Consider the following 18,232-nt stretch of genomic DNA (forward strand, 5'->3'; position numbering starts at 1 on the left):
GTAAATTCCAAAATCACTGAAGTTTGTACAGCTTTTTTCATTTTTCAATATGTTGCTGCAACGCACATTTAGAACAGCGTACACCTACGGAGTCGACTGTACACACTTTAGACCGACGAATCAACGCCTTAGACTTACGGAGCCGCCGAGTTTCATCGCGGAATATGTTCCCAAGGAGGTTAGAATAGAAGGAGGGAAGGGTCAACTCAAAGGGTGAAGCTTGGCCGCTATTTTACTATTATCGCTGACTTGTGTAAGGAAGTCTATATAATTGTAACATTTTTTTCCTTTTCTTTTTGAAGCATGTCAGCTTGTGTTGCATATGGATGCACAAATAGGTTTTCGGAAAAGATTCCTGGGATTACTTTTCACTCGTACGTTTTGATTTTCTTTTTTTATTTAATTTGATAAATATGTAAAAAAAATATCACAATATCATATTGTTTTCTTTCCAGGTGCGAAAAAAAAGGACTTAATAATAATCAAAATATGTTAAATACATTTAAATGTTTCTGTTTGTAGCTGGTGTCTTCGTTCCTTAACATACAATGACATATGCTAAGATTTAAACTGCACAATTTGAATGTTTTAGGTAATTCGTTTTACAATTTTTTTGAAAAGTAAGAAATCAATTGTTACTATTTTTATGAATTGTAAAGGTGTTAAATAAAGCAATGCTTTTCTTTACGTATTAATTATTATTCATTTTTAAATTTTGTGAACAGTGACGAATATAATTTGTGCATTTGATTAAGATAAACTGTTCTGTTGTTAAATTTTTTTTGCAAAAACTTACAAATTTCTGGGCAAAATAGAGATAAAAGTAAGTAAAGTATTTAAACAATTGAACGTGTAGAAAGATGTATCTAAAAATTTATAGAGGTATATTTCTGTAATTCAGCTTAATTCAAGGTAATTTCTTTGAGATTCATAAATATGAAACACGCATAAACTGAAATCATTGAATTCACATAAATTTGTTTTATTGTATTAATATTGATTTTCTTGTTGTTATGAGGTTGTAGGTTGTGAAAAGAATATATTTAAAACTTTCATTTAAAAAATGCAACCTGTGACTATTTTTTAAGATAATTATCTGCTATTAATTTCTGATTAAAGTGATTCTAAATGATTCTTTAATAAATTATGATAATATTGTGAATATATCAGAAATATCACTTATTAAAGAAAAAAATTGGAAAGTACACCCAACAGGTTGCTACTAAAACCTAAAAAAATTCTCGAAATACTCAGAAACATCATTTTTTAAAGGCTGTAATGTTATGCACATGCATTTAGATTTTGAACTATTTCTTAATGATTTTCTGTACATAGTTTATTACGGATATCATCATTATAACTTTAAAACAAAAAAAACTAACAATAACGAAGCATTTCATTATAAATTTAACATATTCTTACTGGAAAATACATGCACGGAACAGCTTAGAAACACGTACGTTTCACAGCCGTATTGCAATATTTTGAAGTTACAAACATGGACGCCGCTTGTTCGTTGTAGTTTCATTTCCCGATTTTGGACGAAACTGCAAACCCTCCTTGTATGTTAACCTCCTTGTATGTTACACCAAGCAGATGACTTTGCAGCGTCATCTATCGGCTGCTGCAATCATAAATTGCCCATTAATAGCAACTGGGATTAAAATATACTAAGCTAGGCAACCAGACAAATCATCCGAAGTCGGACGGCTAGACCAACTCACCAGGACAGACATAAAGCAAAGACTACGAATTCTATCGTAAAGCGGCGTAATGATGCGTAATCGGAATCTGGCGTATTATCGATATGAATGAGTGTTCTGTAAGCAGACATAAATAAGCAGTCATGCCGCAAATGTGTTTTTTGCGCCTTTTAAACTGTTAAGTTTCATTTCAAAGAACTTGAAAATCACATGAACTGTAAAATGCCTCGGACACCAGAAACAAACGCTATTGGACAAACCTACAAATTAGTAGTTGTAGGTGGTGGTGGGGTTGGTAAAAGCGCATTAACCATTCGCTTTATACAGGTATGGAATTTAAAATATTACGTAACAAAAAAAATATTCCTAACATTCTAAGTTATTTAAAATGTACAAATAGGTAAGGTTTCCTTACGTCTATATATATATATATATATATATATATATATATATATATGCATTATCTATATATATATATCTCTATATAGTTGTATATAAAGTAAAATATATGTTTTTTAATTTAACAAACATTCTCTATTCTTAAAAAGCAAATTTAAAGTTATATGTATATATGGTGTGTATGTATATAGAGAGAGATTATATGTATTAAAATAGAAGATACTGTATGACCTTTTCATGGTAACAGGATTGTTGACTAAAATTTTGTATCTGTATTCAGTATTTACTTTTCTGTAATTTTATTTTCATATAATTAGCACTTTACTCAGTTCTCACTTGTCACGTGAACTCTTAATCTAATCACTGTATTTATTTGAACTTTTTAAAAATTGTTCTGGTGGATTGTGAAAGGAAATTGTTCAATAAAGTTATTTGTATTGTCTTTCGAACGGAGTCAGACGTAGATTATTTTATAGCATTGAGAGTCGTTTATCATTTCGTTACTGTAGCTTAAAACTATAACAGATGTATTTTACTATTGAAATCTAAAGTAAATTAATTAAAACAAGTCCAGTATTGGGAGTAAAACGTATTTTTTTCCTATGCGGTGTGTGATGTGAATGGGGATATTGTTCCTTTGATACGACAAAAAAATTTTCAATATCAGAAATTCAATGCTATTTTAAACGAACTATTAAATTAGCATTGTAATTAAAACTCGGGCAGTGCAGAAATCAAGTGCAGTATCACCCACTGCTTGGCACGTTTTTAAGAATTGCACATACTCGGTATCCATATACACATCGACCTATTTTCACTTAAAAAAAAAATCCCAGAATTGCACAGAAATGGCATTGTGCACTCCCGTGACTTTATCCATGTACACATCAACCTATTTGCACTTCAAAAGTCGAAGAAAATTGACAAAAATCCAATCTTCTTACTCTTGTAAAAAGCAGCAAACAAATAAGTGGACAATTCTGCTCTTTACCCCAAACTTGCATGAAACTTATTTCTTATACCAGTTAAGATTAAGATATTTGGGCTGATCTTTGGAATTATGGTAACAGGTAGTTTGGCGACATTTTGGAGGCGATAAAAGTTACTACCTAGGACTTTGGTAATAATGTGAGAAGCACTCAGTTCCGATTACGCATTATTTTGTGCGAGGGAAATGAGAGATCATGAGATATGTCATGTGACATTAATGGACGAATTACAGTTCTTTAATCGGAAAAGGGGGTAAATTTGGAAAAATTATTTTGTATTAAGCTTCATTGTGTGTTGTGTGAAATAGTGTTGATTAATTTTCGGATTGCATGGCGCTATGTAAAGTGAATTCTAAATTTTTAATACGTGATAATTAATAATAAGTTGACTACTGGATTTCGGATTTAGAAATTAGCAGTAGTACTGCAGCCGATTGGAACTCTTTCTGTAGGGAAGTGTGCGTGCCACGTAATGAAGATTCTGAAGTTAGGTAAGTTAGTATTTTTAATCATTTGAGGATATTATTTTTATGCAGTGTTCTAAATGTAAGGAGTAAATAAATTAAAATGGTATTATTGGAAAATTGTTATTAGCAATGATTTAGTTTAAAGTAATTAGGGTTGATCTTTACATTATGGTAACTTGGCGTTTTTTTGGCGAAAATTTGGCGACCAACTGTCCTACAGCAACCCTCTATTTTTTTTTTTCCCGCCGCCATTTTGTCTTCATGAAGTAAAGACATGTTTCTTTTCTTTTTATCTACTGAACACTTCTTCCAACAATCTACTAGCCGAATTACACTTATGCTAGAAATTTTATCTAACAAAACTGCTTAATCATGACAAATATTCACTGCAAAATTGGGAAAAAGTGCGCAATACCATACTCCTTATGCGTTTTTCAAAATAACACATACACATAAACCATGTACACGTCGACTTATTTTTACTTAAAAAAACATCCCAGAATTGCACAAAAATGGCATTGCGCACACTCTTCACTATATCCATGTACACTGCTTTTTTCTCATAAATTAGAAAAATTTCACGAAAATACATGACAATTTTCTCAATCTTTAAACCCGGTAAAAAGAACATATATGAAATTACCTGATCGCGAAAAAGTATTTACCCTTTCCAAATATGAACATTTCCACATATAAAATAAATAAAATATCCAAAAACTTTTACCTCTAAATCATCTATTACATTATACCCGTCACCAACGAATTCATACCGCAAGCATTACAAATACTTAGTATCAAAAATTTAAATTATTTCCATGCACGTTTACTTCAACTTAAACAAGTACCAAATTCCTACAAACATAAAATTCACAAAATATCATTTAATTAAAATATCACTAAACCATGTACACGTCGACTTATTTTTACTTAAAAAAAATCCCAAAATTGCACAAAAATGGCATTGCGCACACTCTTCACTATATCCATGTACGCTGCTTTTTGTTCATAAATTAGAAAAATTTCATGAAAATACATGACAATTTTCTCAATCTTTAAACCCGGTAAAAAGAACATATATGAAATTACCTGATCGCGAAAAAGTATTTACCCTTTCCAAATATGAACATTTCCACATATAAAATAAATAAAATATCCAAAAACTTTTACCTCTAAATCATCTATTACATTATACACATCACCAACGAATTCATACCGCAACTATTACAAATACTTAGTGTCAGATATTTAAATTATTTCCATGCACATTTACTTCAACTAAAACGTATACCAAATTCCTACAAACATAAAATTCACAAAATAACTATCATTTAATTAAAATATAATTAAATTCAAAAACACTACTTAAAATATAAATGAGCACATACATTAAATTAATACATACATAAATACCCGTTTCGAATTCACTTTAGTTACGGCCATGGGATCCAAAAATTCACGAACACTGTTTTACACAACACGGAATAAAGCCAAATACAAAATTTCCAGATTTTTTCCCGATTTCTCCCCTTTTCCGATTATAGAACCGTAATTCGTCCATTAATATCACATGACATATCCCATGATCTCTCATTTCCCTCACACAAAATAATGCGTAATCGGAACTGAGTACTGCTCACATTATTACCAAAGTCCCAGGTAGTAACCTTTATCACCTCCAAAATGTCGACAAACTACCAGTTACCATATTGTAAAGATCAACTGTAATTAGGATTGTAATCTAATTTTTATTAATTTAATGTATGTGCTTATTTATATTTTTTTAAGTAGTGTTTTTTAATTTAATTATATTTTAATTTAATGATCGTGATTTTGTGAGTTATATGTTTGTAGTATTTTGGAATACGTTGAGTATTTTCATGCGTTTTCGGGAAATTTTTCTAATTTATGAGAAAAAAGCAGTGCACATGGATATAGTGAAGAGTGTGCGCAATGCCATTTTTATGCAATTCTGGGATGTTTTTTAAGTAAAAATAAGTCGACGTGTACATGGTTTAGTGATATTTTAATTAAATTATAGTTATTTTGTAAATTTTATGTTTGTAGGAATTTGGTATACGTTTCAGTTGACGTAAACGTGTATGGAAATAATTTAAATATTTGACACTAAGTATTTGTAACTATTTTTAATGTTTGCATATAAATTCGTTGCTGACGTTTATAATATAATAGATAATTTAGAGGTAAAAGTTTTTGGATATTTTATTTATTTTATACTTGGAAATGTTTATTCTTGGAAAGGGTGTATACTTTTTCGCGATCAGGTGATTTCATATATGTGCTTTTTACCGAGTTTAAAGATTAAGAAAATTTTCATGCATTTTCGTAAAATTTTTCTAATTTATGAGAAAAAAGCAGTGTATATGGATATAGTGAAGAGTGTGCGCAATGCCATTTTTGTGCAATTCTGGGATGTTTTTTTAAGTAAAAATAAGTCGACGTGTACATGGTTTAGTGATATTTTATTTAAATGATAGTTATTTTGTGAATTTTATGTTTGTAGGAATTTGGTATACGTTTCAGTTGAAGTAAACCTGTACGGAAATAATTTAAATATTTGACACTAAGTATTTGTAACTATTTTTAATGTTTGCGTATAAATTGGTTGGTGACGTTTATAATATAATAGATAATTTAGAGGTAAAAGCTTTTGGATATTTTATTTATTTTATACGTGGAAATGTTCATTCTTGGAAAGGGTATATACTTTTTCGCGATCAGGTAATTTCATATATGTGCTTTTTACCGAGTTTAAAGATTAAGAAAATTTTCCTGCATTTTCGTGCAAATTTTTGTAATTTATGAGAAAATGGCAGTGTAGATGGATAAAGTTAAGAGTGTGTGCAATGCCATTTTTGTGCAATTCTGGGATTTTTTTTAAGTAAAAATAAGTCGACGTGGAAATGGTTTATGTGTATGTGCTATTCGGAAAAACGCACAAGGAGTTTGTGCACTTTTTCCCAATTTTGCAGTTAATATTTGTCATGATTAAGCAGTTTTGTTACATAAAATTTCTAGCATAAGTGTAATTCGGCTAGTAGATTGTTGGGAAAAGTGTTGAGTAAATAAAAAGAAAAGAAATATGTCTTTACTTCGTGAAGACAAAATGGTGGAAAATAAAAAAAGTAGAGGTTTGCTGTAGCAGAGTTGGTCGCCAAATTTTCGCCAAAAAATCGCCAAGTTACCATAATTCAAAGATCAACCGATATTTGATACCGAATGTTGAAAAAATAGTAAGGAAGGTTAAGATACGATTTTTTAAAAGCACAGATGTATTAGTGAATCACCAGCAGTGTAAAATTAAGAGTTACTGGAATGGAAATACTGTTTTATAACAAGTAAAGATGAATGAGATTTTTATGCATAAAATTGTTATTCTATATAGATTATTTTATTAAAACTAAATGTACTGATCTTCAAGGAATACTTAGTTTTAAATTTTAGCAGTGCGTCTTTGCTGTTTTTTAGTACTTGAATTTTGTTCACCTGAAATAAAAGGAAATAGTGCTTGGCATTAAAATGAAGAGAGAACTTGTGTTTAAGATGTAATCAGCTATTATCTTTTTGCAGTGTTTTAACATTCTGCCATTTATTTATTAATTTCAAAGCAGTATAAATGTATAAGGAATTAAGTTTTAAATCCTGGAATGTTTTTAATGTTTGCAGATTAAGAGTAAGAGAAAAGTAAAATCATTAAAGCTAACATAATGAGCTGCTTTTTCATAAAATAACATTTCATTATTTATCATTAACTTAACATTTCATCATTTTATTGGTTATAGAATCATATATTTAGGTATTTGGTTATGTTAGAATTGCAGAAAAATCAATCACAGAGCTACAAAAGTACTCCTTTCATAGCGGCCCTTCGAAAATTTTTGTTTCAGCATGGTGCATAAATATAGTCATACTTTCCTGTATGTAAATATTTTACAAATATGAAATTGTGTGTTAGAATGTAAATAAAGTTGATAGTAATTACTGATTTGTAAAATATGTGCAAGTTCTAGTAATTTCTCTCTTGATATAATAATTTATTTTTATCAATTGATTTAGCAGTAAAGGTTTTATCCATCTGAATTATTGAATTTTTCCCATAAATATTGAAGTGGCTTACTTACATGCATTCTATCTGCTTTGCTTTATGAGCAGTAATGCTTATAGTGATAGTCAGATGTCACATATTAAAAATACCTAAGAAGTATTTTCTGTGCTCCATCTTAATTTTTTTTAAACATATTTATGTTTTGTTGATATGCATAGGTAATTTCTCAATTATTTTTTCTTGCAGTCTTACTTTGTCACAGATTATGACCCTACTATTGAAGATTCTTATACTAAGCAGTGTGTCATAGATGGACAAGTTGCACGCTTAGATAGTGAGTAAATTTTTTAAAACTGAATATATGTAAATTTAATCCTTTATAACTATTACTTGTAGATTTCAAAGCCAAAGTTATGTTTGATAGAGTTAATGAGTTCTCTGAAAACCAATTCTTTGTAAGTGCCAGAGTAATGGTTTAATGGAGAAGAAGGTTTAAATGAGTCATTTTTTTCCTCTCATTTGGGAAACCTTTCTTCAGACTGTAGACTAATGGGGATTTTATTTCTTTTGTACCCATTATATACTGTCTGCATTTCTCCCCCAAACACACACATTGCAGCGAGTGGTGGTTATGGATATAAAATGTTTTGGCAGTGCAAAATCCTGACGGTAATAATATCAAATATTTTTTTAAGTGTTAGCAAAACTCAGCTTCAGTATTTTTATTTGAATATAAATCTTTTAGCCACTAATGTGATTATGACATGAGTGTAACAGACATTTGGCTAGCAATGGGAATTTTCTAAGAAGGTGAGGGGTTAAAAAAAAAAAAGGAAAATTTTATGTGCTGAATATGGAAGCTAATGTTATGGACATCAAACAGATATTTTATTAATGATAGGTTACATATCATAAAGAAGCATTTTCATAGGGGGAAAATATCAATAGCGAATGGTGAACTTTTTTATACTGTGGTTAAACTTTTTGTAATGAGTGTAATATTTTCCTTTATAAACATATAAAATGTTAGATTTTGTAACTTTTTCAAAATTAATTAAAAAATGATAAAACATACATATTAAAACATTTTTTTTGTAATTTGAAATATATGTCTGTGAGTGATTGTTTCAAAATTAAAGGCCAAATAAAGGACATCTGTGGGCATGCTGTTTACTCTTTAAAGCTTTGAGGTTCGGTGCATAAAAAAAAATTTTTTTTTGGAAAAAATAACTTTACACATAGATAACTAGCCCCTAATACAATGTTATTTCATGTAAAAAAAACAGGTAAACCTTTAAGGTTATGATGTGGTGGGATACCACTTGTCCCACCATGCATTTAGAGCAATAAAATGGCATCTTTGCCTGAGCGTAAATTCTCCTAACATGCTTTATCTAAAGTGCTAGTTTTAGCAACCAAATGAAAATGCAAGATATAAAAAATGTTTTTGAATTATTATGTAGAAGATATTGATCATATTTGCAAAATAAAATATTTAAAAAAAAAACTAAATAATTTAAACAAAAGCTCTCTGTACGAGTTTTTAGATATTTTTTAATGATTTCATAAGAGATTTGAAACAGAGAATATTTTCGCTCCAGTACTTTGTTTGCTACATGTTTGAAAAGGAAGATATTTAGAAGGCCGTCATGATTATTTACATTTCACCTTTCTTTCCTCTGCTGAGGATATTTTTCTGTGGTGTATCACACTCGCATATCCATTCAGTATTCGATGTCATTTCATGTTAAAGTTATATTTTCATTTCTTTTGGAAAAAATACTAAAAATTTTTCAAGTTTTAACATTATTGCAATTTATTAAGAAATATAAATTTGCATTATCAACATATAAAATGAACTAGATACTTTAATTTTTAAATATTTTAATGGTGCTCCCATCTATTAGCAGCAGTTCCTACATGCGCGTTGGGACGTATTTGTCCCACCTTTTAATTTCAGCCATGCTTAATTAATATATATGAATTCAAATAATAATTTTTTATTAGAAAAGGAAAATTTCACATAAAAATATTCATTCTAACACCAAAAGTTGTCGTTCAAATGTTTTAAATGGCATTAGAAATTAAAGGGGAAAAAAAAAAAACTGCTCAAAAATTAGACCTGCAAAGAATATTTATTTTACATTATTTCTATGAATGAATGATAGTGCTGCCATCTGTTATACATTTAGAGAAGTAAAAGGCATAATTGTATGTATTTTAAATGGAATTTTGCAGCTTTCATCTGGGAGATGAAACCTGTCAAAAGGTTAAACATACTCATCTAAATTGGTGGTAGACATGTACCCACTATTTCATAATCATTAACTTGCGTTTTAGATATTCGCATAATTTTAATCGGTGACAGACATGTTAACAGCATATAGAAGTGATGCATTTGATGGTATAAAGATTGGTACTAAATTAAGAATAGCAAATTTATGATTCCTATTAATTGTTTAAAATATTTGAAAATTTATTTATTACTATTGGTTAAAAGACTCCGATTTCACTTACGCTGTTACATAAGTACACTGCGGGGGGGGGGACAGTTCTATATCTCTCGTTCTACTAGGCCGATTAATGAAATTCGAGCGACTTAGGATATGTATTAGATTTATGTACAGCATTGTTCTAATGTAGGTATTTTGACACAAAATCATACTTTTTCTGAAATAACATACTAATTTTTTTCCATATTTCAATTCTACGGCTCAAATTACGTCAAACTACCAAGTTTTGTAAAAATCGAAGAACAAGTAGTTTTAAAAAAATTAGCTTTCAAAATTTTAGCTCCTCAATGTTAATTGAGTTTGGTATGTATTTAATAATCTCTCTTTTTTAATTAAACTTATTTGATTCTTCTTTTCATATTTCGAAATTCAGGTTCGTTCCAAATAAAATCCACCCATTTTTTATGATTTATTTTTAAAATTTGTATTATTAAATAAATTTTATAAATTTTTCAAAAAAAATTTTGAATTATAATCTATAAAAATTTTACCATCATCTTAAAGTAGACGTATTTCTAAGCGTACCTGCAAAAAATCACAGTTTTTTATTTAAAAATTCCGAAGATATACGGGAATTTATATATTGGCTCATTTTGAAATTTGGCATATTTGTTGAAAGCGATAAAACAACAAATGTGGTTTAGACATTTTGCTAAAATTATTTGGAAATAGAAATAAAGTGACTTCTTTTTCACTCATGCACAATGTGAAAAGATAGGAACGAGGTGCTTTTTTTCCTGTTCCGTCATAATGGAAGGAAAAGAAAATTGGTTGCCATGTATTAAGAAATTCGTCAAGTGAATTATTCTTGGCGCAAACTGAAAAAAATGAGCCAAGTTAAATTTTTGAATTTCTCGCTAAATTTCGCACTAGATTTTACAAAATTTAATATCTAGGCATAATCTGAGTCATAGAATCGAAATATAGAAAAAACATTGTATGTTATTTCAGAAAAAGGTCTGATTTTGTTTCAAAATACCTATGTTAGAAAAATGCTATATATAAATCTAATATATATCCTAAGTCGCACTTTCGAGACATGAAAAACGCAATTTGAATTTTGTCAATCGGCCCTGTAGAACGGGAGATATAGAACTGTCCCTTTTTTTTTTTTTTTTTTTTTTTTTTTTTTGCGCAGTGTGTGTCAGTTGCATGATGTAAGAGTTATATAATGGGAATTAATTCCGAAGTGGTGCTTTTAGGAAAGAATTATTATAAGAACATTACTGTTTTTAGGTTAGAAAAGGGAAATAACTGAATTAGAAAGGAGATGTAAGGGACTAATACTACTTAAGGGTACTGTTCTGTTAATGGGACCGGATTTGGATATTGCTGAATGCTGATGATCTGGAAAAAAAATTCAAGGCATAAAAATAATCACCAAACTATTTAAAATACGATTAAGTTAAAGAAAAGTGCAAGGGGAAAAATAACTTAAAATTAGAAATGTGTAATGTAAATTAAGCAATTTGGCAAAGCAATTAGGGAGGTGGGGGAACGGTTAGTAGAGGCATGAAACTGTGAATATCGTTTAAAATATTAGGAAACATTTGTGTTTTAGGACGTTGCTGTCAGCACGTAATTAAATAAGAATCTAATTAGTTACGGTCAGTTCCATATTGAAGTTTATTTCACCATTTTGCATTGTACCAGAACCTTTCAATGACTGTATCACCGTATGACAGACAGTATCGGGATTGATAAAATTATATTTTAAGTTAATGCAGAGATGTTCAAATTCGGCCTCTTTTTATTCTTCAGTCTTATACTTTTCCAACAATCTGAGTACATTATAGTGCCATTAATAATATTTTCTTCTGCAAATTTAAGCAAAGTTCTGGCAGAGTGGATAGGCACAGTGACTGAAAGTGACTTTCATTTTCACGGCAAATCCTGCTTCACACCCTCTGGAGCAGAAGGATACAACCAGCATTGTTGTTTCTACGCGAAAACATACCTTCATGAACTTCGACCAATACTTCCAGTGGTGCCTATTTTAACTGATGGTCTAGGCATTAATGCATGGAAATATACTTTCCTTATAACTTCCAATCAACAACAGTGCATTGATTCATATTAATTTCATACTGACAAAATTTAGTGGTGTTAATTCTAAACACCGTACATAAATAAAATGAATTGCCATTGAGATCTGATTCTTGATACTTCAAACCAGTTTTATGAATGTAATCCTTTTTTCCTTGGCATGTCATATCTTAATCTCCATTTTGGTGCTTCCTTTGAATTGAAGTAGAGCTTCATTTTATGGTTTCTTGTGCACTTTCTTTCACAGTGAATAATTTTTCCTTCCTGAAGAAATTATATAGAAGATTTTTCATTATAAGGTAAGTCCCAAATTTTCACATCCATGGTAAATACAATAATAGTAAAAACACAAGTGCAAAACACATCTTAAGAATTTATAATTCTTGTTGCCAATTTTGAAAAGACATTCCTTTACTTTTTAAAAAAGTAAACATTGTAAAGATTTTGAAAGGTAACTTTGGTGACTTCATATGAACCAGTATCTTGGTAAGTTTACCAAAACATTAAGCAATGACTCCGGTCCCAGGAATAAAACAGTTCTCTTAAGAATTAGAATTGTACCTTGCATATTTCTCATCTTATGCACGTGCATAAGATGAGAAATATGCAAGGTAACATATAAAGCACATCATGCACATATAAGATGTGCATATGCATTTATGCATCTTTATATAAATAGATAGATGTGTGCGTGTCTATGTATTGTTAAGCTTTCAATTAATTTTCTTATATTTATGTAGTCTTAGACACAGCAGGTCAGGAGGAGTTCAGTGCTATGAGAGAACAGTATATGAGGTCTGGAGAAGGATTTCTATTGGTGTTTTCAGTTACTGATAGTAACAGGTATTTTTATTTTTGCTTGCTTTTATTCCTTTAAAAGTCTGTTAACTTTTTTAATAAATTAAAATATGCTTTGATGACCTTTTCTTGGATGAATTTTTAGCATTGAAATAATTTTGCTTATCTCTTGTATTTTGCAGGAAATAGTTTTTCTTTCTAATTCAATTTTAGGATATATATTTTTTGATTTAGCTTAAATTTTTTTCTTCATTTTTCTGAAGTTCTAAGTGCTAAAAAATACTTGATTTTGTTAATGCAGGTTACTATTGAGATATTGCATTTCAAATTGGTAGTTCAGCACCTTTCATTATTAAAGTTATTTATATATTTAATCACATTATATTAATCACATTTGTTTGATGTAACATTTATTCAATAGAGAATACTGCCATTGAAGTATGAAATCCTTCTTTTTATCCTTATGATTATCAGTTACAATATTGCTCTTCCATTAATACCATGTGTATAATGTTAACGCTGTGAAGTATATGAACTGTGCTAAGAAAGTAGTTTTATTTTGTTCTTTAATGTAAAAAATGAATATGTATTTTATTTTGAAATTTGTTTGCAATGTTTTTAGTAATGGAATTTTCTTGTGTGGGGGGGGGGATGTAAGTGCAGCTTTATTATTGTAAATGTTATATTTTTCTTTCTCTGCAGTCTTGATGAAATGTACAAGTTTCATAAACAGATTCTTAGAGTAAAAGACCGTGATGAATTTCCTATGTTATTAGTAGCTAATAAATGTGATTTGGAATCTCAGCGTGTGGTAAGTACATTTGAATATAATACATCATGGCAGATTTAAGTTAATGATGATCCTAGGCGTTCTATTTCTTTGGCTCTGTTATTCTCTTTTATCCAAGGCCCAAAAGTGGCCGAGTGGTAAAGGGCTGAACACTGGTAATTCAGTTCAAGATTCGAATCCTGGTAAATGGGCTTGCTGCATGGTTTTCATGCTTTTCCCCATGTGTAATGGCATATACATTCAATCTAGTGTTCCTTAGAAAGTCCTGCACTAAGGCATCCCTCCTCTTAGGCCTAATAAACCAAACTAAAGCTCATTTATCCAAAACTGGTGAAATTTTGAGGGAAGATTTGTATATTCTAGCTGTATTTACAAGCATTTATTTTGTCACTCGAAACTTCTTACACCCAATAATTAGTGATTTGAAAAAAATAAAAATTTTTATTTATTGAAGACTTCAGAATTTTACTGTCTGAAAAAAAAATATAGTGTATATTTTATTTTTTAAATCTTTAATAATTAATTGCCTAGGTTCTGCTTGTGCCTAAATCTACCTGTTATATTATTAAATCATGTTTTTATAATTTTTTAAAAATGTTTTCTAATTGCAATTAAAGCAGATGTTTAAATGAGCTTTTAATATGCTTGATATATGACAAACTAACAAAAAGTTTTAAGTAGAAATATGTAAATATCTTAAATACTTGCTTTTAAGGTGATAAGATGTATAGGTTAAAAGTCTGGATGAGGTGAAGTGTTTAAAAGAACACTGGGCAAAATTTTAACCTGGAGGTACTGACTAACATGGAAATGGTAAACACGTATCATTTTGCATTAGTCCAATACAATTAGAATATACAGGCAGTGTTCCAGAGTTTGGTCACCCATGCCTTGTATTAACTGTGCAGCTTATTGAACGGCTGTTGGTAGTGTCATGTTCTAGTGCCTTCCTTATTCTTATAATATTTAAGATTTGCAATTTGTTCTATTCTTTTAATTTGAAAATTGTATTTGCCTGCAGTAAAATTTCAGCAGTAATTTTTGCATGTTTGCAGAATGGTTTACTATGCTTTAAAGTAGCAACAGTTCATTTTTGGTGCTATACTTCAGCCACAGCTGTTTGAAGTTTCATTAAACGGTATGCATGGAAATACTTGGAGTAAGCACTTTCCTGTGTACAGTGCTTCTTGTCATGGTTGAACATAAAATAATTTCATATTGCTTATACTATTGATATCTAGTTTTCCAGCATGTTCCAGATTTTACAGGGAAAATAAAACATGAAATATCATTCATTACCTTTTGTGTCTTCAACACAGCTGTTTGTAAGCAATTATTCATACTGCAGTCAATGTAACAGCAGATTATTGGCTGAACTACAAAACATTCATTGTTGATAAGAGTTTGATTGTAGTTAACAAGAACGTTTTAATTATATAAATGCATCTTGTGGGTTTCCTCAAGTGTATTATAAATACAGTCTGATACATATGCTATCTAAAATACATGATAGCATGCCTCTTGGTAGATAATTGTGATTTTATCACCACAAACCACTCTTCCTTCAGAAGTCTGCCTGAAAGTTATTACTACTAAGGCAAAGAGTTCCATAATTTCAATAACTTAAACCTGATGTTGGTACAGTACCTGCAGGTACTTTGCTATAATTCATTTTTACTACATTAATGAAAAGTAAATCGGCGATTCCGGATTTAAGGTTTTTTCCTGATTATAGATCATCAATTTAAATCTTTTAAGATGGCATTCAGAAATTATAAAATTAAAAATATGAAACTGTAATTTATGAAATACAGAGCAATTATGATCTAAAGAGTATTAAAATTTATATAAAAAAAGCTTGATAGTTATTTGTTTACGTTATTAAACATTTCTTTTAGTGTAAGTTGTTTAAGTTGCTTCGTTTTATGTGCTAATACTTTCTCTTTAATTCTATAAACAGACATAATTTCTTGTTCTATTACAAAGTTCTGCTGCTGAAGTCCTGTAATTGCTGTGCCGAGAATACCGACTAACTTGTCGATCAACATTTTTTTGTTTTCACTAACCTCTCTGTCACTTTCTTCATGCCTTTATCCATTTTTTTGCAGCAATTCCACAATTTGTTTGAAGGACATCGAAACATGCTTTTGCTTTGTAGATTCTTTGGCAGCTTCAGAATCGGAAACTCTTTTTGACATAATCGAAAGTTCAAGCTTACTTTTTATAATATTGCTATAACAGTCTGCAAAAAATAATAAGCCGAATCCAATTAGAAGATTAAGGAACAACACAATCTGCAACATTAACTGAAATAGATAATTTTAGCCTAGCTTATACCGTCCGTTATACATTAAACGCACATGCATAAAGCATTTTGCGTTTACTCATGCACAGAAAGTTTGTAGCTTTGAGGTCCTGATTATGGACATCCGGAGTAAAGACTTTGTACTGTATTATGAAAGAGTTGTGTATATACATCCCTGATATTATTTATTGCCATTAAACAAAAAATATGTGAAATTTTTGGATCAGAAAATCCTTCTCAAGAGCCTATTAGTAAAGTTTTAAGAATAATTTATTGAATAGCTGGACAAGTTAATAAAATAATTTACATTTCATAAGCTTTCTTCATATTTGTTATGTTTTTTCCCTGCTATGAGTTCTTCATTTCCACCATCTATTAATATGCATTCTTCAGGTTTTAATCAAAGAATTAAGTGAAACACCATTGTTTATAGCAGAATGTCTTGTTGATTGTGCTGTAAGTTGTAAGCAAAGCAAAATAAAACAAATGCAGTTCCTAGAATCTGAGCCTCCCTCAAAACAATCTAAACTTAGCATTTATTTTTATAAATGTTGAGAAAACAAACAGGTAACTTTGTGAAAGTAGTGAAACATAAATTAATAAACTTAAAAAATATACTTTTGTTTTATAATGAAATTATTTAAAAGTAATGCATGCTTGCATGTAAGCATATTACATTCATGTTCTGATTTATCTGAGTTTTTCATACTCTACAGTAGTTTTCAGGATTTTTGAAATGAAGCTGCAATAACCCCTGGTTTTGATATGAAGCAAACATATGCATTCAAAATGCATTTACATCGGTATATTTAGGCCACCAGCAGCCGAGCAGTAAAGTCGTTGAATACTGGTAGTTCAATCCGAGGTTCTAATCTCATGAATGGGCTGACTGCATGGTCATTTTCGTGGTTTTCCCCTTGGTAATGCATGTACAAGCCAGTTTTGTTAGAAAGTATTCCACGAAGACATTGCTTCCCTTAGGCAGATAGCACTTGAGTGCTTTGCCATCATCAAGTAAACCAAACCAAATCACTGCTGTATTATATAAAATGGTGATTAATATTTTGGGTTAGTAACCTTGCAGTGCATACAAGCAGCTGTGTCATACAGTTGTTTGATAAGCCATTTCCTACACAAAAGCACTGTGCTTTTTGTATGAAAATATCTGAGCGATATATGTTTTTGCATCCCTGTCTTTTCACAGTGTATTTTGAGATTATATTTGTTTGAAATTATGCATATACCTCTAAAAAATGAAATTTTAAAAAGGAAATTGATGAAAAACTGGAAGTTATTGGTTTTAGGGATCTTAACATTTTGGTATTAATTTGTGCAAAATTTTGGCAAATGATGTTTTAATGTAGAAATTTTTGCATGTGTTGAATAACAATTGCTTTCTCAATGTTTCTAATTTTACTTTCTCAATGTTTCTAATTTTACTTTCTCAATGTTTCTAATTTTACTTTCTCAATGTTTCTAATTTTACTTTCTCAATGTTTCTAATTTTACTTTTTTTGCCGTAACGACATATGTTGTGTATCTTATTAGAATAAGTTAATTTTTAGTCCAAAGGGGTTTTGTCCCTGAAGATTCGCTGCAATTTTGCGTTGAAATTGTTTTCGTTTTGCGATTTTGCGTCGAAATTATTTTCGTTTTGCGATTTTTCATTGAAAACTTTAAAAGGCTGTATCACTTTTCAAATCATTGCCAGTAAATACTATTGTCCTGTATTTGAATAAAAAAAATAATGAAGAATCTGCATAAATGTATGTATGTTTCTCGCATTGTGATAAAGCGACGGTACCTAGAGCCATCCAGTTTTGAACTTCAATTATGGATTATGGCCATCTGAAAGGCTCAAATTTGAAATTTGGAAATTTTTTTTTATCATCAATTTCATATTTTTGTAAAACTTTAACGAACTTTTGATTAACAAACTCAACAATTTAAAAGCAAGCAATGGCAACATTCTACAGGGAAGGGGGGAGATACATTTTTATCATGACATTTACAGAGTTGCCAACTCTCCCGATTTTCGACAGCTCTCCCGCCAACCCGATTTACAATATATTTCTCCTGACTTTTTCTTATTCTTAAAATTTCTCACGATTTTTATGGAACTTGGCTTAATACTTCGTTATAAAAAATAAATAAAGTGA

At 30.0% G+C, this 18,232-nt stretch overlaps 1 protein-coding gene across 2 annotated transcripts in view; it reads left to right on the forward strand.

The window, feature by feature from the left end:
* Positions 1 to 1,681: 1,681 nt before the first annotated feature.
* Ras64B (ras-like protein 2) overlaps positions 1,682 to 18,232 on the forward strand; it is a 51,873-nt gene continuing 35,322 nt past the window's right edge. Inside the window, exons 1-4 of one of the 2 annotated variants that reach the window (XR_004758586.2) lie at positions 1,682 to 2,030; positions 7,868 to 7,955; positions 12,921 to 13,023; positions 13,681 to 13,789. Coding sequence is in view for 1 of the 2 variants with exons in the window: in XM_035362198.2 (XP_035218089.1) it covers positions 1,914 to 2,030; positions 7,868 to 7,955; positions 12,921 to 13,023; positions 13,681 to 13,789 (417 nt within the window). In the remaining variant the exon portion in view is untranslated. The remainder of the gene's footprint in view (positions 2,031 to 7,867; positions 7,956 to 12,920; positions 13,024 to 13,680; positions 13,790 to 18,232) is intronic. The other variant, XM_035362198.2, reaches the window with a different exon arrangement.

Source organism: Stegodyphus dumicola, chromosome X1 (genome assembly GCF_044657685.1).
Source record: "Stegodyphus dumicola isolate Sdum_Otavi_A_Nest chromosome X1, ASM4465768v1".
NCBI classification, from domain to species: Eukaryota; Metazoa; Arthropoda; class Arachnida; order Araneae; family Eresidae; genus Stegodyphus; species Stegodyphus dumicola.